Source organism: Podarcis vaucheri (assembly GCF_965113315.1).
Source record: "Podarcis vaucheri genome assembly, chromosome: 12".
In the NCBI taxonomy this organism is placed as follows: Eukaryota; Metazoa; Chordata; class Lepidosauria; order Squamata; family Lacertidae; genus Podarcis; species Podarcis vaucheri.
In genome coordinates, this window is record NC_138750.1 from 40411979 (window position 1) to 40434937 (window position 22959).

Genomic DNA, 22959 nt, shown 5'->3' on the forward strand with positions numbered 1-22959 from the left:
AGTTTTGATATATGTTATCACATGACAGGAGTTCAGTGTAGTTTATTACATCACAGAAAACGGATAAATGCGCACAAATCTGTCATCAGAAATGAAGCGTGCAGAAAACAGCAGTAGGGTAAAAATCAGGAGAGATTGATTGTGGCAGGAAATTCAGCTCCACTTGCATGTCCTGTGAATGTGTTCTTTGACTAGCATGTTTTTTGCTATTAAGGGGAATGTATTCTCCACCCTGCCTTAACCAGCTTCCCTTTTCTCTCAGCAGCCACGGCTTCTGTCACTTACTTGTGACAGAGAGTGCATTTGCATTGCTTCATTTATTATTGTTTAATATGTGATAGTACTTAATTATGTTAAGAAATAAGTAATAATGCTGGAGCAAAGCTACAAAACTTTGAGAAGTTTTTATATACAGATAGTTTTAAAATGTGCAGAATTGCTCGTTTTAGTTTCCCTGCCTATGATCCCATTTGATTACAGATGGTCGGAAAGACAGTTACTATAGAAACCAGGCCATTTTACTTCAGACTCTTCCTGTTGCTATGGCGTGCTGAGGGCTGTTATGTGAAAAGTGCCACTTATGGTAGCTAGTGTAATAGAGAATATTGATTTCGAGATAACTAATAATAGTACACTATAAAATGACATCCTAGTTAGCCCAATGAACTAAAGATTGCTGGTCTGGGAAAAATTAGTAAAAGTTTGGTTTAGAGTAATTTCATTTGGAATTCTGCCTGTCTCTGACTAATGCTAATTTTCTATTTATCATTAAATAGGTTTTAGCAGTCAATGCCCTCTGTTCTGCTTAACATTTGCGTGTGATCATTTCTTTATCCCACCAAAATTATTTATCATTCTAAGGAAACAGGGAGTGTATGGAGGAAGATGCTGACCTAAAAAGGAAATTTCCCAGCCCTCACAACTTTCAAGATAATAGACCCAGAAGGGCTTTCCAAGGGTTCATTTTAAGTCTGCAGCATGTAATAATTACAGCTGAAGTCTGCTGCCATCTCATGGCAAGAAGTTGAATAAAGATAATTAAATAAATTTCATGTTTACATGCCAGTTTCGTAAAGGATCAGAAATACTTATTCTTCAGCTTCCTCCTTTTATTGTGAACTTTTCACACTTCTTTAACAGATTCACAGGGTGTTATATTCATCCCACTTCTCTGAGGGGCAAAACTTACTGAGATTTGGTTTCCTTTGGAAACAGGTCACAAATGAAGGAACAGCTTTTAAAGCACTCCACCAAACAGCCAAAGCCCACTGCTCCCACATCAGATTTAGAAGAAGACAGGTGACATCCTAAGGTGCTCACAGAGTCCAAACCTAGCTCTCCCTGCTTTTTGTCTCCATACTGAAGTTTCTCTTCATAATAATAAAATTTTATTATTTATACCTCACCCATCTGGCTGGATTTCCCCAGCCACTCTGAGCAGCTTACAGCACATAAAACATAAACATAAAAACATCAAACATTAAAAACCTCCCGATACAGGGCTGCCTTCAGGTGTCTTATAAAAGTTGTGCAATTATTTATCTCCTTGACATCTGAAGGAAGAGCATTCCACAGGGAGGGCACCACTACCGAAAAGGCCCTCTGCCTGGTTCCCTGTAACCGCTTCTCGCAGTGAGGGTACCAGCAGAAGATCCTCAGAGGAGGAACTCAGTGTACGGGCTGAGCGATGGAGGTAGAGGCACTCCTTCAGGTATACTGGGCTGAATAATAATAGTATCTTCACACACAGTCTCCTAGATAACATTATCTGAGATTAGGGGAAATAGTTATCATCCCTCCAGGTATTTTCTAGTTGTTCATGGTTCCTCTAGATCACGGGTGTCAAACACAAGGCCCGCGGGCCGAATCCGGCCCGCCAGACCTCATCATGTGGCCTGTGTAGCCGCCGCCAGCCTTCACCTTTTATTCTGGTTTTTTTTTTTTTTTTTGGACACAAGAAAGCCGCCTCTTCAGCGCATGCGCGGCAGCCTACAAGCCAGAGAACATCTGCCCTCTAGCGGCGCCGCGGCCCCCGATGAATTTGAGTTTGACACCCCTGCTCTAGATGATCAGTTTATTGAGTTTATTGAAACAGAGCCTATAAACAGAACTCTTGGCTACCAGATCCAGGCGATTCTTTTCTTTTTGTGTTTTGATCTTTCACCACCGTCTGCCTTGTGTAATTCTTGCCTCCAAAAGATGAAGACTTCTGGAGAACTCAAAAGCTTGACACGCCTTTTGTGACTTTCGAGTTGGTTCTAAAAATGATATTACCCAACTGTGGATTTTAAAGTTAACTTTGTGGCTCTTGAGATGAAATGATATTGGTGATATTTTATTAGGTTTATAAGTAAGAGACTTCTTTTAGATTTCACCAAGTGATTTGAATAGTTGAGGAGGATTTCAGTCAGCAGGGAAGCCTAGAATATTTGTTTCTTTGTGTGTGTGCACAATAACAAACTTTTCAGAAATAAGGTGTAGAGGTGTGTCAGTTCTGTGGTCAGCTTTGCCATCTAGTGGCCAAAACATAATAATTTCCATCCCATGAGCAAACTGTGAGAGTGCTACTGTATACTTTTCTCTTTTAGTGTATGGATCTTAATATATAAATATTCCATATTCCATATTAACTTTTACAGTAATAGGTAGTGTATGCTTTTTAAGAAGCAAATACTATTTTTATCTTAGCACTCTCTGTTGAAAGAGATGGTGCGGTATTGGTGGTCCAGTGAACTACTATGTTCCCCATAATGCTTCACTTGAAATTATGCTACTTTGTAATATAGGGCAATGGTTCCCAAACAACTCCCCCCCCCTAAAACCCCCCACAGTGAACCACTTGAAAATTGCTGAAAGTCTTGATTTATATTCAGATTAAACTTCTGAATTCCAGCTTTCCATTAACTTCACTACAAATCCTCTGCTCTTCTTTCAAGGCTTAGTAATGTATAAAGAAGGAAGTGAAAGGATGGGATCTTTTGTTTTTCCCCTCTATATATTGCCACCGTTAAACAATCTACGGCCTTTCAAATTGGAGGGGGGCATATTGGTTTGTTTGCCGTTATACTATGTATTTTTTGTGTTTTTAACAGTGATGTTAAATTCTTGAGAATAATCTTTTGGAGACTATTCGCGAATATTCTTGATTAATGAGAATTAATGAGAATATTAGAGAATTTTCATTTAAAATAGGAGAATATTCCTTTTAATGCATTGAAAATCTGCTACATGGGTACATTCTTTAATAAGTATATCTACATGGTATAGTATTTTCAGTGCAACACTAATAAAATCAATATAAAGTTTAAAAATAAATGCTATTATTTCCAGAAAATAAAACACACATAATCAGTAATATACATAACATCAGAAATGCAAATTACTATCTGCTTAGACAAGTAAGGCAATGCACAACATATTTATATTATAACTGATAAATTGTCACAAGAAAGAAGAGGATAAGTCACCATCTTTGTCTCCACTGGTAACAGAGCTTTCAGTTCCACACTGATCATCTTCGAGATCATAGAACGAAGTTGATGGTTGTGTAAAATTCAATGAGCTTGTTAGAAGCTGTGTTTTCTTCTCTTCTAGGCGTTTTAAGTTATGAGCTACATAGGTAAGCTTTCCTGCTCTGTCTACAGTAAGCCTATTCCTTTTTGCTGAATGAGTAAGTCCATAAGTACTGAAGCTACGTTCTGTTGCAGCTGTTGTTGGTGGCATATTTTAAATGTCCACAGCCACTCTGCTATGCTTTGAACCAAAGCATGTTTCCTTCCACCAAACCACTGCATTCACTTTTTCAGCTGACTTCAATACATATGACTTCCTAAAAAAATTTTTCCTTAGCATGATATGCTGCCAGCTCTGCCAAAATATATTGTGTATCATTTGGTGTACTTGCTGATATTTTGAGATTATTCATTACTTACATTGGCAATATCACAGCTTGACTTATTATTTAGTAGATTTTTTAAATGTGGGTTTTAAAACTGATTCTTACATTAGAGTTCACAATTTGTGAAGTATATTCTCCACAGAATTTTCTAGCAGAGAATATTCTTAAGAATATTCTCATTCTCAAGAATATTCTCCAGAGAATATTCTCACCTCACATCACTAGTTTTTATGCTGGAAACCACCTTGTGATCATTAGATGAAGGGTGGTATATTGAATGAATGAATGTTTTCTCTCTCTCTCTTTCTTCCACCCTTCCCACTCCCAGTTGCTCAGTGAAAAGCCTTATGCCAAAAGTGTTGGCTCAGTTAAGATTAAAGATATGTACTAACTCTACTCTATGCTGCCTACAGGAGCTTTTCTAAAGGTTCTCAGACAGTAGCCAAAAGAACAGGTAATAGCATCTGTGAAGAACCAAAGATGTAAAAAGGGAAATGAGTTTGATACACTATCAGCAAGTTTTCAAAGTGTTTATTTACGGCAGACACATTTTATCTGTAAGCCACTTTAAGTCTCTGAGAAAAGTGGGGCTTAATAAAACACTGAACATATTGTAATTTCCTGCAGTATAAGCAGTGCAGATTCTCAAAAAACTTTATGTTGTGTCTGAACTTCCTGGAGCCCGACCAAGTGGGCAGGGGGGAGATGAATGAATTAAACATTTGCAGGAAATGAACCCAAGTACTTAGAGGCCATCTTCTTTCTGTTTGAGTTCCTCCATTATTAGTACACTGCTCTTCTCATTCACAATACAGAAGGCCATTAGAGAAGATAACTAGGCATTCAAAACTGTGGTGTCCTTAGTGTGCTGGCGTTAAGCTTTGTGAATACATTTCATCAGTTCCAGACAGTCATTTGATCAGCTGATTCAGTGTCTGGCTAGCAACAGTCCTGGGATGAGAATGAGCCAGCTCACATAGCTCACTTTTGTAATACTTTATATTTGGAGTTAGCTACTGACATTTTGAGTAACTTTTTAGTGGATTCTGTGATGCTCACCCTTGAAAATATTCAATTTTTGAAGGGTAATAATTATTCATCTATGCATTATAGTCCTCAATAAATATGTTGACAATAATTCAGATTTTATAACATTAATGCTAATAAATATATTAAGTTATGTTTCCTGTTTTCAAACACACTTATATCAACAATGTTTTCCTGACAATTGAGTTGCAGATATAGTGCTCCAGGGTTTTATTCTTTTTCAGGTGAAAGAACTTGGGAAACTTTTATCTTTGTCACTTTTATTTGCTTCTATATATGTATTTTAAATTAAAGCATAGTGAAGGCAGGTACACTCCTACAAGTAGGAAGTGGATCCTGAGAGAGCTGCTTAATCAATCCCTCCAAGGCTAACTTCATGTAGAAAATCTCCCCCTCTCTCTGCTTCTAACCATTTGACATTTCAAAAGTGCTGTTTCTTTCTCATATGCACATCCTTGCGAGGTACTTCTGAAAACAACCCCTTCCTGGCCACCTCTCCCAATGCATTGTCCTTTCAAGGGACCAACAGTTATTAAGAAACAGTAACTTACTTTTGTCAAGAGCTCTTGCTACACTTTGAAACTTGTAAACATACATTGTTCCTCCTGTCAGAAAAAGCTTGAATGCCATGCTGAGATAGCTTAAAGAACAGTTGGACATGTTAAAAATTAAAAGCTCAGGCTCATGGTTAGGTAGGTATGCACATTTTAAAAAGGGTTTTCACCATCACCAACAAATGTTTGCCCAAGCCAAAAATGGTCTCCAGTGAAGATTTTCAGTATTAGTAAGAAAAGCACAATGTTTGATTCTTTACCCCTTGTCCTATACCCAAACATACACTTCTCTACACATGATGATAACAGTCTCTTCACAGTCCCAGTTTATTTCTTATCAGTCTCAGAGTAATTCAAGGAACAAAAACTTGGCAGCCCAAAATTGTAAGGCACCCCAATCTCCTGCTACAGGGACAGGGGTATACCTAGGAATTGCCAGGTTGGCCCTGACCAAGGGCCCAGGCCCAGGAGGACTTGAAGTGGCTAGGAGCCTGCCTGTCCACCGTCCCATGTACACTGCACTCCCCAGGCTGCCACTCCACTGCTCTGGGTGGCTGAGTAGGACATGTAGGCTCCTCTGGGCTTCTCAGTGAAGGAATCCAGTCACTGGCATAGGCCATCACAACAGCCCTGTGGGGGCTCCTCCACAGTCAGGTGAGTGCAAAGCAGGGCTCAGATGGAAGAAAAATGGAGAGAGTAGATGAGAGTTGCAGGAGGAGGTAAAGGGGAGGAAGTAGACAGAAGGGAAAACAGCAAACAGAGGGAGGAAGGGAGGCAGCAAGGCAAACAGATAGACCAACGGAATGATGGAGGAGGAAAGGCAGAGCAGACCTGACCCAACCCAACCCAGGAGGAAGTCACTGGCAGAGCAGGAAAGGCAATCAAAAGCAAACCTATTGAGTTTCTGGTCCATGGTCTCTCCTCCAAGTGCTGATACAGCTGCTTGCCAAGGGCGCCTAAGTATGCCTCTGCACAGGGATGCTATCAAAACACCCAGTTCCAAAACATCTTCATCACAAGTGCACATTTCACTTCCATTTCTCTGTGTTGGTGCTGAGTAGAATTCAGTGAATATAGTGTTTGTTTCAAGGCAAATTTCCAGGGAGAAAAGGAGTTCCCATTGAATTGTCTTCTCTGTGGGACATTGTGGAAAGATCCCTTCTTTCTTCATTTTGCTGCTTCTGAACATGTTCTTGGACCAGTCTAACTCAGGTCTTTGTCCAATCTGTAGATTTAAAGCCCATCACAATGCTTTATCTAAGACAGGGGTGGATGACCTGTGTGCCTCCAGCTGTAGGTTGTCTACAACTCTCACAATCCCTGACAATTATCCATGCAAGCTTGGACTGGTCAGAGTTGAGAGTACAACAACATCTGGAGATCCATAGGTTAGCCACGCCCAACATATTCTGCCTGACCAACAGAGCTGATCTCCTCAAGCCAGTTGTCAGTGTCCTTTCTGTCATCACCCCTGTCATTTACACAGGCTGTGATATCAAACTGATTTGCCAGTCTGTTTTGCACCCATAATTCACAGTTTCTGTATTATTCTCAGTGGTGGAACTTGAGGTTTTCAGGGTATACAATTGTGGTAAATAAACCACCTCCTTCCATTACTATAGGCCAGGTCTGGAGAACATGCGGCTCACCAGATATTGTTGGATCTACACTTCCGTTATACAGGACAACACCCATCATCCAACAATGCCAGTGGTTATATGATAGGAGTTGTAGCACAGCAGTATTTAGAGGGCCACAGGTTCCCCAGCTCTGATTGTCTGTTGCTTCAACTTTTCCTGTTGCTTTTCCTTCCCCTTCCCCTTACTGCTGGCCTGAATGGACAAAGTCTCTTGATTCTGTCAACTCCTCATTGTTCTCATGCAACTTCTCAATAACCAGTAATTATTCAGTGGGTGCTTGGCAGCTAGGCTTATGTACATCTTTATCCCATATAGCAAACATGCCTCTTGTTTTTTCCGGAACAGCTTCCAAGCTCTGCTTCAGGATTGCTTTATAAGGTCCTCCTAAAACCTTCTGTAAAGCCTCTATTTCCTTACAAAGATTATCCTGTGAGTCTTCTGTTCATGGCTGGGCTGCTGCTTGAGGTGAAACAGGAAGTGCTGCCTCTGGCACTGGCTGAGAAGCAGTACCAATATCCAGCAAGATCTTGCATGCTCCAAAGATCTTATTGGAAATTGATGTTGATGCCAGGGGCAGGTAGGGTGCCCATGGGGTCACCACCTCAGGGTCTTCCACCACTTGAGGCAGCTGCTGCACCCTCCCTCAAGGGGGGACCTGGCCTTGCTGCACAGGAGTGCAGTCCATTACACATTTTAGGTCAGTTACAGCAGTTCAGTTTTTCCTTTACTGAAGCACTATCCCACTCCTAACTAAAGAAATATCTTCCCATGAACATGAAGAAATCATTTGGGCACGTCCGCACTACAGGCCTTAATTTCCTTTGGATGTGGCAGTGCAGGACTGGGGTAGAGTGTTTTTATAAAATTTGTGTGTGTGTGTGTGTGTGTGTGTGTGTGTGTGTATCATAATGGACGTGAATGCACTCCTATAAGCAGACAGTGGATCCTTAGAAATACTTCTGCTTCCCTCCCTCCCCCAAGTACGTATCCCCATTTAGCTAACTTCAGCTATACGTCTCACCCTTCTCTGCCTCTGTAAATTCAGAGCTGTGACCCCCTTTGCATGGCATTACCTCCCCAAATACAACTTTCTCATAAAAGGGACCATCCTCATTCTCTGATGAAGCTTAGCATTGCTTTGTCAAAGGTGCTGGCTAATAATCATTCACAGTGATGCAACTCACAGCAATAAAAATAAATAAATAATTTTAAACATTGCAAAAGGTTACAACCAGAGAAAAATACTTATCTCAGGTACTGTTCTTGGTTGTTTTAAAGGTGCATCAAAACTAAATTTGTGCTTACCTTTTACTGTTATTGTAAAATCTTATGTCAGTGTCAACAGGAAGAAAACACTGTGCAACTGCAGCTTCTAAGCCAGTCAGGTATTGTAGCCAGTAAAAAAAATCTCTGCTTGAAATTCATGTGAAACACGTACTGCAAGACAAAGCTTCTGACAATTTGTGCGGTAGTTCTGTAGTCCAAAGAATCCAGAGAGAATTAAAGTCTAGACTCAGTCATTTTTCAAGCTTGGAGGTGGGGAATAAACAACAGATCAGATATGTCCATTGTGGACCAGAGGAAGCATTGAATCAAGGATGCTCTTGCTAGTTTGTGTATTGGGAAGAAGCCTATAATAACAGCAGCAGCAGCAGCCACGGCAGCACGAAGAAATCAAAACACAAAAAGGGTATTTCACTTGTCACAGAAATAAGATTCTTCTATTTGAGATTATTTTTTAAGTTCAGAACAGGTAATATAAAATCTTCAAGTAGGAAATAATTCATCTCAGTACAGATGCATTATAGTAGCATAGGGATGAGAACACAGACATTTGGTAATTATATATTCAGCTGAAACAGAAGGGATTGATTTACTTAAAAGAAACACACACACAAAATTTCATCAGTCGCAAGGGCACTTTTAACAACATTGCTTGGCTGAATGATTTTTCTGCCTATTCTCTTTTTCTGGGGCTGGAGAGTAAAGAGGAATGGACAGTGTCTCAGAGGAAATGACAAGACAGTCTGAAGCTTGGTGAGACCATATACTGAGTGTTTTCTGCTGTCCTCTTCATGCAGTGCTGTGGGTTGGCACACCGGCGTCGAGTACGGGTTTCGTATGTAAGTTTCTGATTGTTTTAGAATGGTGATGATTGTGGAGGTGAACGTAGTATATTTGATAGTGCAGTTTACTTTATGCAGATGCTTTATGAGATGTTTGTTGGATGAAAGACTAATGAGCAATGGCTTTCTTGCACAGAGCTTAAGAACAGTTCTAACAGGTATTTTTAAAAAATGAATGAAAGAAAGAAAACAAAGCAGTAATTCATAAGGAGCAACACGGAAAAAATACGGGAAGCAACTTGTAGCAAATAACTGACCTTTCTGAGATATTCTATTGACAAAAATGATAGACTTTAAAAAAATACATTTGTATGGCAGTTAGGGGTGTATTTTGTCCAAGTATGTAACAAATATATTAAATTTATTTACAAGCCTAAGTGTCAACTATAGACATGTATAGCAGCTACCACCAGCTGCTTAGTGTGGGAAATTCTTCTTTTTTTCCATTTTACCTCAATGTAAACATCAGCATGGTGGCAAAAGTATGGCATAAATGTTAATCAGTTTCTGGTGTTTTCTAGAACATAGTATATAAGTCCTGATGGTTTTTCCATACCTGTATTGCAAAAAAGCTGTTTGAATGTTAGCTCTTGCTTTGAAATTTAGTAATAAAACTGATATATTAGAAGAAATAGAAGGACTGAATGTTAATTGAAATGTGCTGAAGATGCACTTAGCTGATGTAATAAGTCTCCTAAGTGATGCATTATGCTTTAGCAGTTATTTTCTGGTTTACTGTGCAGATGTTACAGGAAGCAGAAGGCTTATACGATGTGGCCAAGCTTATAGAGTTGAATTGCTTAAAGTAGCAATTGGCCTATAATGGTTGGGGAGGGGGATGTATTTTTGTGATGCAGTGTGTTTCTCTGTGACATACAGTGGATGTGTTGTTTTTTTTCTATTTTGATTTAACATTGTATGGCAAACAAAATCCAAGATAGCTAAGAAGGGTTTTCTGTAGCTTCTTTTAATTTCATTTTCACTTCTCATCTTCTTGGTGATGCAACAGTTGACATAATGAATTGCTTTACTAATGGAATAGCACACACTGCGATCCTATAATGTTGGCACTCTGTCTTCTTTAGAATATGAGTAAGCAACAGAAAATATATGATACAGTTAGAACACAAGAGTCATACTACTGGGTAAAAATAAGTCAATAATTTTGATGTATACAAGGCAAATATTGTGGCATCAACTTTCATTTATTAGTAGCAAATGGGAGGCTCACATATATTTATGAACAATCTAAAACAACACAGGCATACTTGAGAATAAGAAATTCATTGCTTTAATAACTATGTGTTCTAATAGCTAATTAAGTTTTAGCTTTGTAGCATTTAATGTTGAACACATAATTGTTAAAATAAAAAAATTCCTTCCAGTAGCACCTTAAAGACCAACTAAGTTAGGTCTTGGTATGAGCTTCCGTGTGCATGCACACTTCTTCAGATAACCATGGAAGGCACCACATTGAGCCGCATGAAATGGAAGGTATCTGAAGAAGTGTGCATGCACACGAAAGCTCATACCAAGAACTAACTTAGTTGGTCTTTAAGGTGCTACTGGAAGGAATTTTTTTATTTTGACTATGGCAGACCAACACGGCTACCTATCTGTAACATAATTGTTAGTTTCTCATGGAAGCTGTTTCTGGGGATCTGTCAAGCAAGACATAGGTCAATATTCAGGCAGCTGGCTGAAACTGAGATGCTTATCTCATAGGAAACAGATTTCAGAATTTCACCATAAGTTGTATTCCACACACTGTTTCAGAGCCAAAAGGATCAGACTTGATGTTGGCAATGGGAAAGTCTAAGGATGAGTTGAGACAGCAGCCCTTATGGGCACTGATAACTATCTGGGTTGCAGTCTTGGAATTTATCCTAAGCACTTATAAAGAGTCATCCCATCAAGCACTATGAAGCTTTCATTTCTGAAGTTCCTACCTAAATCTGAGTTTCATGTTTCTCAGTTGTATATTCATCATAATTGGTGCCTAAGTCAAGATAATTTTTCATATGTTTTGAATTCATTTCATAAATCTTACTCCATTACCTCCCCCCCAAAAAATGAGTACTAGAAAAAGAATGTACTAGCCAGCTTGTATATTCTCTGTAGGCCCGGCATATATTTGATGAATGAGAAACTCCTGAGCACTCATATTTTGAATGATGAGACCATGATCAGTTAAGGTGAGTCAGTAAGTCCAGCCTTACATAATCTGAGACAGGACATCCAGAGGTGAGGTGCTGACAAGATAAACCCTGGAACATTCCTTTAGGTCAGGTTCCTCTGAGTCAGACATTGCCTCATCAGCATGTTGATGCCTACTGATGCCTTATAAAAATTAGCTTACCTGATTCAGCCCAGACACTGAGGACCAGTTCCAAGGACCTTCTGGTGGTTCCCTCATTGCAAGAAGTGAGGTTACAGGGAACCAGGCTGAGGGCTTTCTTGGTAGTGGCATCAACCCTGTGGAATGACCTTCCCTGAGATGTCAAAGAGATAAAGAATTGTAGAACTTTCCATAGACATCTGAAGGCAGCCCTGTATAGGGAAACTTTTAATGTCTGGTGTTTCATTGTGGGGTTTGTTTGTTTTTTGTATTCTGTTGGAAGCCACTTAGAATGGCTGCGGCAGCCCAGTCAGATGGGCAGGGTACAAGTAATAAATTAGTATTGGTATTAATATTATTACCTCCTGCTGATTCTTTCCCTTCTCAAGATATCTGTTTTTAAAGCAGTGTTGCCCTGTCCTGGAGCTGCTTGCTCTTACAATAGAGAGGATGAAGGCTCCCAAGGAGGGGTGTTTTGGTGCCAGAGTTGTTGGGCAAGGTCATATCCTCTGGTCTGGAGTGTCTAGGAATTTTGGGGTATGTGGGTGGATGCTGGCTTCCCCATATTCTGCCAAGACCCCTCTAAACGGGGCTGATTGTTGTTTAAGTACTTAAAGGAACTGTTTTTCCCCTAGTGTGCAGCCAGAAGCCTTTCAGATTGCAACATTTGTTTAGAGGGTGCTCCCCACATAAGCGGGCAGTTGCATGTAATGAAGAAGGTATCTTTGGTTATGTTTGAAGCAAGAGAAAGAACATGCAAGTAGTTGGTCCTTTGTGTAGGGAAGATGGAGAAAAGCTACTGGGTACCAGAGAGAAAGCAGAACTGCTCAACACCTATTTTGTCTCTGTCATCATTGAAAAGGAAAACAGTGCCTAACCTGGTAATAATAGAATAAACAATGCAAGGAGGGAGCCACAGCCCAAGATTGGAGAAGAGGTGGTAAGGGAACACTTATCTACTTTAAATGAATTCAGATCTCCAGGGCCTTCAGAGTGTCTATCTAATCATTGAGAATTCTTGGAGAACAGGTGAGGTCCCTGCAGACTGGAGGTGGGCAAATGTTATCCGCATCTTCAAAAAGGGGGGGGGGGAGAAGGGGTTTAGTACACCACAAGCTTAACATGAGTCAACAGTGTGATGAAGCAGCAAAAAAAGCTAATGCTGCTCTAGGCTACATCAACAGTCTAGTCAAAGTACCCCTCTATTCTACCTTGGAACAGACCGCACCTGGAGTACTGGGTTCCTCCTGGAAAGAAGAAGATTGAGAGGAGATATGAAAGCCATCTTCAAATATCTAAAGTGTTGTCACATGGAAGATGGAACAAGCTTGTTTTCTCCTGCTTCGGAGGGTAGGGCCTTAACCAATGGCTTCAAGTTACGAGAGAGGAGATTCTGACTAAGCATCATGAAAAACTTTTTGACAGGAAGAGATGTTTGACAGTGGTATGCACATCCTCAAAAGATGGTGGACTCTTCTTCCTTGGAGGTTTTAAAGCAGTAATTGGATTGTCATCTGTCATGGATGCTTTTCTTGAGATTCCTACATTGCAGTGGGTTGGACTGAACCTCGGGTTCTCTTCTAACTTTGTTGTTGTTTAATTGTGTCCGACTCTTTGTGACCCCATGGACCAGAGCACGCCAGGCACTCCTGTCTTCCACTGCCTCCCACAGTTTGGTCGAACTCATGCTGGTAGCTTCGAGAACACTATCCAACCATCTCGTCCTCTGTCGTCCCCTTCTCCTTGTGCCCTCCATCTTTCCCAACATCAGGGTTTTTTTCCAGGGAGTCTTCTCTTCTCATAAGGTGGCCAAAGTATTGGAGGCTCAGCTTCAGGATCTGTTCTTCCAGTGAGCACTCAGGGCTGATTTCCTTAAGAGTGGATAGGTTTGATCTTCTTGCAGTCCATCCCCCTATGTGTCTCCTGATGGATGCTCCAGAGGTCAGCAAACAGTTTCTGTTCCAGAGACATGTTGAAAACCAGTCTGAAAGAGAGCAATGATTAGTTTCATCCAAGAAAATTTCTAACTAGATTGCCATAACAAGTCAGTGTCCTAGGAATGGAATGTTAGAAATGAGGCGGCGATTATTTAAATTAGATGGTTGTGTAGCTAACATTTAAAGAAAAGATTACACTAAGGTTTCCTTTAGAACAAGACCTGCTTTCAAAGAGGCATTAATATTCTATTGTCCAGCTAGATAACCCTGACCTGACCTTTTTAAGCAGCCAGGATGGCAAGAGTTGAGTGTGTATGTGGTCCCCTTGCTTCTTCAAATATTCTGTTCCCACCACCAGGCTAAACAACCTGAAGGGTATTCATAGAAACCTGAGTTGAGGGTACATGATAGAAGCTCCCAAGTTGTTGTACGCGGGAGTCCAGATTGGAACGGATACAAATGTTTTTGTCACCAAAGTGTTTCAGAAATTGATTGTAACAAGTTTCTGAATACTCCTCTCTCTCTCTCTCTCTCTCTCTCTCTCTCTCTCTCTGGACTCAGCTGTAAAAGGCCCCTCAATACTGCAAACAACTGCTGGCTGATGCAAAAGTAGTAGAAAAGTTAGGATTCTTTCCTGGTGCTGTATGTCCTGAGATGCATCAGACAAGGGGACATTGGTACAGATGTTGAGAGTCTCTCAGGATCACCATTCTGGGGAGTAAATGGTATGCAATAAATCTTTATCTTGCCCCAGACACGCATCACCAAGTATATGCACTTGGCAGAGTACCTGGTGGACAGAAAGTGAGATGGAATCCTGATAGGAATTGCCCCCTTTCTATCATATTTTATAAACTACTATAACATTATTTAGAAACCAAGATCAAGTTTAATGTCTGCTTTTTTGGAGGCTTGAAAAAGATATAGGGTTATATATTGAATGAAGGTGAGTCGTATCAGCCTTAATCCAATTTTGGACTGGAGATATTCAAGGAAACTCAAGGGTACTGGCAGCTATGAAATTGATGATACACAATTCTTTCTTCTGACTCAGTGTTAAAACAGTGCTCCATTGTGCCTTGATCATCTGGGTATATGGCACTCCTTGTACTATTACATTAAGATGTTGTGCTTGCCAAAATACTACTTTGGTGATTATATTCTTTCTGTGTATTTTGTAGTGTTCTTTTTTACTTCTGTGAACTTGATGAGTTGAATTCCTTATGTAAACCCAGCTAAACTGAATTTTAGAGTCGAACGCACAGCTTTCCTGTATGCAAGTTACTTCTGCCTATGTTTTTATGTCCCATAATAGTCCAGTATCATTGTTCAAAGCTTGGTAATTGATTTGAGTTCTGATTGTTAATGTATAAGGTTGCAATTAAAGGACATTTGTGCGTAATCAAAAACTAGAAGAGAAAGCAAATATTAACTTATTGTCACAATCCATAGACTCTTTAAAAGCCCACTGCCCACTGGACAATATGAATACAAATAGGGATGAGAAATATAACACCTCAATACTAAGGATTCCTCCCCACCCCCACCCTAAAAAGTAAGGCTGCAATTCTGAGCATGTTTACTCAGAATCCTATTGGATTTAGTGGCGCTTACTTATGAGTAGGGACGCGGGTGGCACTGTGGGTTAAACCACAGAGCCTAGGACTTGCCGATCAGAAGGTCGGCAGTTCGAATCCCCACGACGGGGTGAGCTCCCGTTGCTCAGTCCCTGCTCCTGACAACCTAGCAGTTCGAAAGCACGTCAAAGTGCAAGTAGATAAATAGGTACTGCTCTGGCGGGAAGGTAAACGGTGTTTCTGTGCGCTGTTCTGGTTTGCCGGAAGCGGCTTAGTCATGCTGGCCACATGACCCGGAAGCTGTACGCTGGCTCCCTCGGCCAATACAGCGAGATGAGCACCGCAACCCCGGAGTCAGCCACGATTGGACCTAATGGTCAGGGGTCCCTTTACCTTTACCTTTTTACTTATGGGTAAACATGCAGAAAATTTAACTGCTGGAAGCGAAAGCTAACAAATATTGAGTTCATTTGGATATTATAAAGAGACTCTAGGGCACTTTTCAAACAAAACCACTATCTTAATTTAATACTTTTTTCATATTGATGAAACTGTATAATTTAAGCAGCACTAAGAAAACTGGTATTGATTTTTACCAGTAGAAGAGTATGAAAGCTGTTCAAAATTCCACATTGAGAATTCCACATTGGACAAGGAACCCACAATGAATGTATCTGGATAATATAAATATAGTCCAAACTTTTCATAATAGCACACTGAGCAAATGTGTGAATGATAAGTCATAAAATGCAACCAGCAATCATGTATTCTGGCCTGCCCCGGTGGATTTTCTTATATGAGTAATGATCTAGTATCTGTATTCAGTTTTGTGGTTCAGAAGTTGTGTAGGCCTGTTCCTTCTTTGCTTGGTTATCACACTATCACATAAACTCAAATCCTGAGAGAATTTCCCCCATCAAAAGATTCTGGTTTAAATTCAACATCTTTCCATGATGCAAGTTCCATCTGCACCAGCAAAAGGTGCACAGGAAGTTTTGTATATATGGGAGAATTTTAAAAAGCAAGTGGTCCTCATTGACCTGGTGCGAAAAGATCTTGTCATCCAGAGGAGCTCTGGCAGCCTAGATAAAACACTATACCCCCCCCCTTTCCTGGAGTAAGGCCCACTGAACTCAATGTGGCTTTCTTCTGAGTAGACAGTTATTTACTGCACCGGAAGCACCAGAAAACCCTGCTCGGCTAGGCGCTGGGTTAGATTTCACCCTGCGCCTAGCAGAGCCGGGCCGACACTGCAATATCCAAAGGCCCTGATCCACTAGGTGCTGGGGTGTATTGCACCCTGCACCTTGCAAAGTCAGGCCCAGGCTGCCACTGGGCCCAGCACTGGCGGCAGCAACAAGCAGCTCTGGCTCGCACAGCACTACCCCTTGCGACCCCATTACTGAACTTACCTGACCTGGGGGTTCTGGATTGCGGGCTCTACTGGTCAAAACAGGAGCAATTGCCCTCTTCCGCCGGAAACAAACCAGGACTGCTCCAAGAAAACATACGTGGCAAAAAGGAGCGCTAGGCCCTGGTGGGCCACCCCCTTACCCGCTTGTGATTGACGAAGTGGATAGCCAGCCAATCAGGATTTTTTTAAAAAATTATTTACCCCCTTCACTTCTCACTTCCCTCTGTGGACCCTAGCCTCATGCTGTGCCCCCCCCCGCCGCCGCCATTTACACAATTTTTACCTGTGCCCCCTTTGGAATATCCTAGACCCGCCCCCCGGGGGCCATATGGCTCCCAGATGGGAAACACTTATCTATGCCATCTTTAATCTTCTAATGAAGAATAACCTGTTGTATGAGATTGCTGCATCATTATGAATTGAAGAAATAAGAATTACTGTCCTTCATTTTTTTAGTACAGGACTTAAAAGTGTCTTAATCTTTTCTGAAAACAAAAGGTGCTGACACTTCTGGATTATGAGGAAGGAAGTGTGAGAGAATTTCTGGTTTGTTTGTTTGTTTGTTTGTTTGTTTGTTTCAATGTGGGTAAATAACACTCCAAGGAGAGCAGGCAGTACATCTGTGGATGAGTACTCAAGGGATTTACAGTGGATGTCTTATAATTCTGACTAGAACATTTCTCATCCAGATCCCAGTGGTCTGTTCATTGGAGGATTTTTAATCATCATCAAACCTTTATTGGCATCACATACAAACATTCAGAATAAATAGGCCAGTGCGATCTCGTCACCATTTCAACAGTACAGTCATTTGTCAAAGAGAAGAAGAGGCAAGCGATCTATTTCATCTCTGTGGGTCTCCAGCAAGGGCAGGATCCTGTAGCGTACTTTGGCAACAAAAAAATCAAACAGAGGAACTTAGCTACTGTCTTGGTGAGCTCCTGGTCTCTCCCCTGTAATAAGAAGCGTATAACCTCTGTCTCTGGTTTCCATGTTGGAATACATAGATGGTCTAGAAATTGTTGGCGGAGATCATCATACATTTTACATTTAACGACCATGTGAGCTAGACTTTCCACCAGGGGGGGCATTGCATGGGCAGATCCTTTTGCCATACCCGCAAACCTACCCCAAAGAAGTTTAGAAGGGTTAGAATTGAACCTAGCCAGCTAAAAAGCCCTTCTTTCTTGTGGGTTAAACAAAAATAGTAAATAATCAAGGTTAAATTGCTGTGCCCAAGAGAGTCGAAAATAAAGAGGGGAACATGTTTTTTCCACAGCTGAGATTAGTTCCTGGCGATCTATGTCCCACAGCCTAGTTTTTAACATGGCCTTGGCGATTGGGAAAGCCACAGCACCCAGGAGATCCTCTGAAAGACCGAGTTGGCATATCTTTGTGTAAAACAGTTGTAGCCCTGGGGAAGGGAAGGAGTCTGACAGAACTTCGCTAAGTAAAGTATCTTTGTCTGCTGAAAAACAATTGTTTAGCCAGCATAAAAGAAAACTCGTCCAGGCAACTGTCTCTAGCTTATGTTGGCCTCCCTCTAAACACAGGTCTGCGTAAGGTACGCAGCGTGGGACATCGAAAATCTTAAATAGAAAGGCTGCCTGCACTCGTTTTTAATAACAGTATTTTCTTTAACAATATGAGCACATGACTCAGTTTGGAACCAGTTTTGTAAAATAGATTGCCTCAATCCAGGGTGCTTTGTGGGATGCCCAATTCAGTTTGTCCAACCAAGTCTGCTTTGTCATCCTCCCCTTCAGTCTTGGGACATAAAAAGGGGCTATAACTTTCCTCACTTTTGACAGAAGTGGATGAAATCTGCAGGCATATATACCCCTACAGAGTGAATAAAGCCTTCCAAATTATAGGTAAAACGGGTCTAGAAACGTTTGTGCTAATACCACTAAATTGTTAATAAAAATAATAGGAATAAAATTTCCTACATTATTTAGGATGACATTCAATGAAATTTGCAAGCAAGGTTCCCCCATCTGAGGGCATCAGCTGTACAAAACGTTTTCAGAAGGATAACTGCAGTGGTTTTCTTGTAAGGGCTTGCTTATGGAGTAGCTAAGATAAAATATTCACTTAACCCTGCTTAGTGTCTTGTGGTCAGTTGCTCTGACAACTGCAGACTTGCCAAATCACATACAAATTGTCCCAGGAACTCTTCTACTGAGCACAAGTTTGAGCTGTCAGTCACAGCACAGGTCTCCTGCTGACCCTATTCCCTCTCCATCCTGCCATCTTCCTTAAACTTAGATTTGCTCTTGCAAAGCTGCCTCTTCTTCCTCCCCCAAAGCCCTGGGACTGGACAGTGCTGGTAAAATCATTCCCTTTGATTACAAGCTGGAGTTGTCAGTCTTCCTCCCCATTCCCGGAGTTCCTTTGTGTATATTTTATTACATATATAAATATATATTTTCTTTAATAACACCTTAGGTTGTGGAACCCAAGTCAGTGGTTTCACTTAACCTAGATACTAAAGTTTGTATTTTGCAAAGCTTTTTCTTCACCTTAGGAAGAAAAGCTTTTTCTTCACCACATTAGGATATTGACAGTAAAATGTAGACACATAATTTTTCACAGATACTTGCCCTCAACTTTTTAGAATGTCTGAATTGCTGAATCACGTGAAGTGCTTCAAGGGTCTCAGCTTTGACGTGCTCATATTGTAAAAGCCCACCTTGCCTCATAGGTACCTCAGACCCCTCCCAAGCAATCACCTTGGCTTGTTATTCAGATTACTAGGACTCTTTTGCACACCTGTGTCGTCTTTGTTTTCTAACAATGATCTTATTTTATATATTGCATTTTCTCGGCACAGAGTGAAATCTGCAGGTTTTTATGATCCTGACACATGCATGTAGTGGTTAGGAATTTTTTTTTTTTGCAAGCCAGTCACTTTTTACGTAACTTTTTTTTTTAACCACTTAATCAGAAAATTAGCTATCTAATGTAATGTTTTGTCCAGAACCATTAAGGTGTGGCATTGGTTTCTTAGCTGCTCTCTGGCCTAGGTTTTAAATTGTTAAGGTTATAAAGATGCCTGAGAGCAAACATCAACAACAATTTTGTAGTTGCCTTCCTGTAAACAGAGATCGAGAATTGTCATTAAGTCTTGCTACCTTCTGAAATGGGGGTGTATCATATGGAAACATATATGGTTCCAACTGGGGTCAAAATGATCCCCAAAGCAGAAATAACAAGTACTGCTCAGTGTGGAAATAGCTACAATGCAAAAAGCAAAAAACAACACGCAAACAAACCATGGTTTTGATGGGCCACAGTGAAGTTTTTGTGACACTCGACAAAAATTCAGATTTGCAAAAGGGTTTGAATGAGTGTGGGGTACTATTGACTCATAAAACCATTGGCTGGGGTAATAAACATACCCTAATGGCAAAATCCAATGCATTCCTGGGATACTTTGTCACACATGGTTTTTTTGTTTCCAGAAGGAAAATCATACCCAAGCTGAAATTTGGGGAAATTGTACAGGTGACAATTTAGGGCAATGTCCTAAAAATAACCCCCTGTAGGTCTGCTTACAAATTATACAATTAAAAGTGCACAATTAAAAATGCAGCTGTGGTAAATGACATATACAGTATATTATACCACACACATTGTTTCATTACATTCTGTAGTCATGTTTACTTGCTTCCCATTGAAGTAAATGAGAAACTAGAATTACTTTCACAATTTTGCAACATTAGAACTGTTTTATCCAAAGTCAATGAAATTGTTATTAATGTGTGTTTTATTTGGCTTAGTAATATAACCTTTAACTAATGAGTAAAATTTTTCAAAGAATACATATTAAAGCATATAGTCCTAATCATTTACAAACTAGTAAATAAACACTTCAATCTCTCAGGGAGATAATGCTTTAAATCATGTACTTAAAGCCCTTAGAATATTAGTGACAAAACATTAGCGAAACATTTAAATTCTGCAGTGTGTTTTGATTTTCAATGCTTCCTTGTAAATCTTCAGAAGCTTTGCTGAAGTGTTCCAACTAGAAGACAATTCAGATGTATTTTTGTCTTTCTCTTTAAAAGAAACCACAAATCTAGCTTGCCCATGACTCTGAAAATGGATTGTTCCAAATGCAGTAATGTTGTGAGGTGAAGCATAAATGGTTTTCAAATGGTACTGGCCTGTTTGCTGAGTGAGAAGGCAGAGGTCTTCTTGTATAATCCGATTTCAATCAGCTCACGCTAATCACTACTGATAGTTGCAAAATTTAGCCTGGATCGGCTTTGGTAATCTAGATTGACAAGAGGTAAAAGTAAAGGGACAGAAGGACAGAGATACAAAAGGAAAGAAGCAGGGAGTCTGATCTTTCAGTTTTTGTTCTCCCTTCTAGGGCTTCTCTTTAAACAAATGCTGATTGGTTGTTAGGTTACCAGCCTTTTCACAGTGGAGATACATCAACAACAGGTGCACTATGAGGCTGTGAATCAGCAGCAGCAGCAGCCGCTGGGTAGGGAGAATGCGCAGAAGGTAGCAACAGGTATATACAGTGTACCTGCTTCTATACATTATTTATGGAAACTGAGATCTTAATTCTTTTTATATGTCAGTAGATTCCTGGAGTTCAGAAATATTCAAGCATAGCAAATCTTAATCAATGCTACCGGAAACCAAACTCTTCAAGGTCTTCTGAAGGCTACTTGATCTCAGTCTCAGTATTTATTTCTTAATTCTCGGGTAAGCTCTAGCCTCAAAGCTTTTATTAATCGGGTGAAGCATTTTTAGAGCTAAAGGAGGACAACTGCACTTCAATATTGCGTGCTTTTGATTTAGATTTTTTGACCATTCCGTCAACTTTTTGTATATACCGAAAGTACAGATTTTTTTCTTTCTGTGAGCATTTCTCATTTTTTCTTTATTTCTGGCTGGATGAAACACTAAGGAGAAAAATGGCTTTTTTAATTGTTTCCTTGCATGATACTCGTTGCGCCTGTATCGTCTTGGCTAAGGGACTTTATACATTTGGGTAACAGAGAGACTTGGATTACCCCTCCATCAGATTTCACATGCTGGTGGGACTGTTGTTGGCCATCTCAGCACTGCATGTTGCCATGCTAAAGACACCCAAGGGTAAAAATGTGTCCTGGGTAAGTACAAGTAGGTTACCAAAAATGTTCTTCTAAATGCATATTGCAAATTAAGAATTGTAGTAAATAAAGATATCTGTGTAGCATGTTGTTTTCGTTAGCTATTTTGGGACCCAATTCTAGAGTAAGTAATGATGACCTATTTTAAACTCAGTCTCACACTATTATATAATTGTGTCCACACACAGCCTGCTGTCAAAAATAAAATAAAACACTTTGTGGTATTTCACAAAGACTATGCCATATCACATAATATGCAATACATATGTTTATCTGCAGTTGTTTCAGAGCTAATGCATATATCCCCTTTTGTATGGCATTTACTCTGTTAGTAATCCAGCAACCCTGGCCTAGTATCTGTCATATCTTCACAGTATGTAGTGTAGTAGGGCAGTGGCTATGTCTATCCTTTCCTTGTTAGCGTCTAGTACACATTTTCTTACCTTTGAAGTACCTCTGGTCACTGCTTAAATGAATTTATTTAGACATAAAATCAGCAGTTGCCTCTTGGCCCCTTGATTGTTCTTCCTCAGTACTGTATAACATACACTGCTTAGAAAGAATATTCTCACTGAGAGAATAGTGCCGCATCAGTTACTGCATATTGCTGCTATATCTAGGTATTTATTTCATTAAAAGAATGACATGTGTAGTACAAGATGAGAAGGTTCTGCACATGTGAGAGAGCGCGGATAGTGATGGAATCTGCTGCTAACAATAACCACATTCTACAACAGGGATCTGTACATGTGCAGATCTTCCTCCCACTGTGCTACAGTCTTGCAAAGTACATATCTATAGCAGAGGTTGCAGCATATGAGGGAAAAAGTTGTTTATCTTCCAATGGGGCATTCATTGGCCTGAATCCTTACCTGCATTCACTTCAGGCTAGGATAGTGTTGTTGCTCTTACCTGGAAATGTCACACTTGCAGACCTTTTTCAAGGACCTGAGAGGATCTAAAGTAGGTCAGGCTTGCAGTGGCTTCCTGGTTCCAGAAAGCAGAACAGGAACCATATTGATTGCTGGAACCTGAAGGCCACTGAACAGTCAGCTAATCAACATCCCCTTATTCCCTGTCATCCAAGGGACATGGCTTGTAAGCAAGGATATATAATTAATTCAGCATTCCTTCATCTTGATTGTACAGCTGCTGAACAAAAATGAAGAGTGGTAAGGGAAATCAATGGAAATTTCAAGTTCTGCAAAAAGCAGATAATATTTTTTATTGTTAAATAACATTAATACTATTTAGCCAGTACCTCTCCCAGCATCATTATTTTGGCAACATATGGCA

General features: G+C 40.3%; 1 protein-coding gene across 6 annotated transcripts in view; it reads left to right on the plus strand.

Moving 5' to 3' along the window:
• The window catches only part of CACNB2 (calcium voltage-gated channel auxiliary subunit beta 2), a 122767-nt gene that overhangs the window by 20107 nt on the left and 79701 nt on the right, over positions 1-22959 (plus strand). Inside the window, exon 1 of one of the 6 annotated variants that reach the window (XM_082193214.1) lies at positions 8979-9262. The exons of 3 other annotated variants lie outside the window; for them this stretch is intronic. In XM_082193214.1, coding sequence (XP_082049340.1) covers positions 9215-9262 — 48 coding nt within the window. In that variant the 5' untranslated portion in view covers positions 8979-9214. Of the gene's footprint in view, positions 1-8978; positions 9263-21612; positions 21664-22959 lie in introns of those variants that run through there. 2 more of the 6 variants (XM_082193217.1, XM_082193212.1) reach the window with 2 other exon arrangements.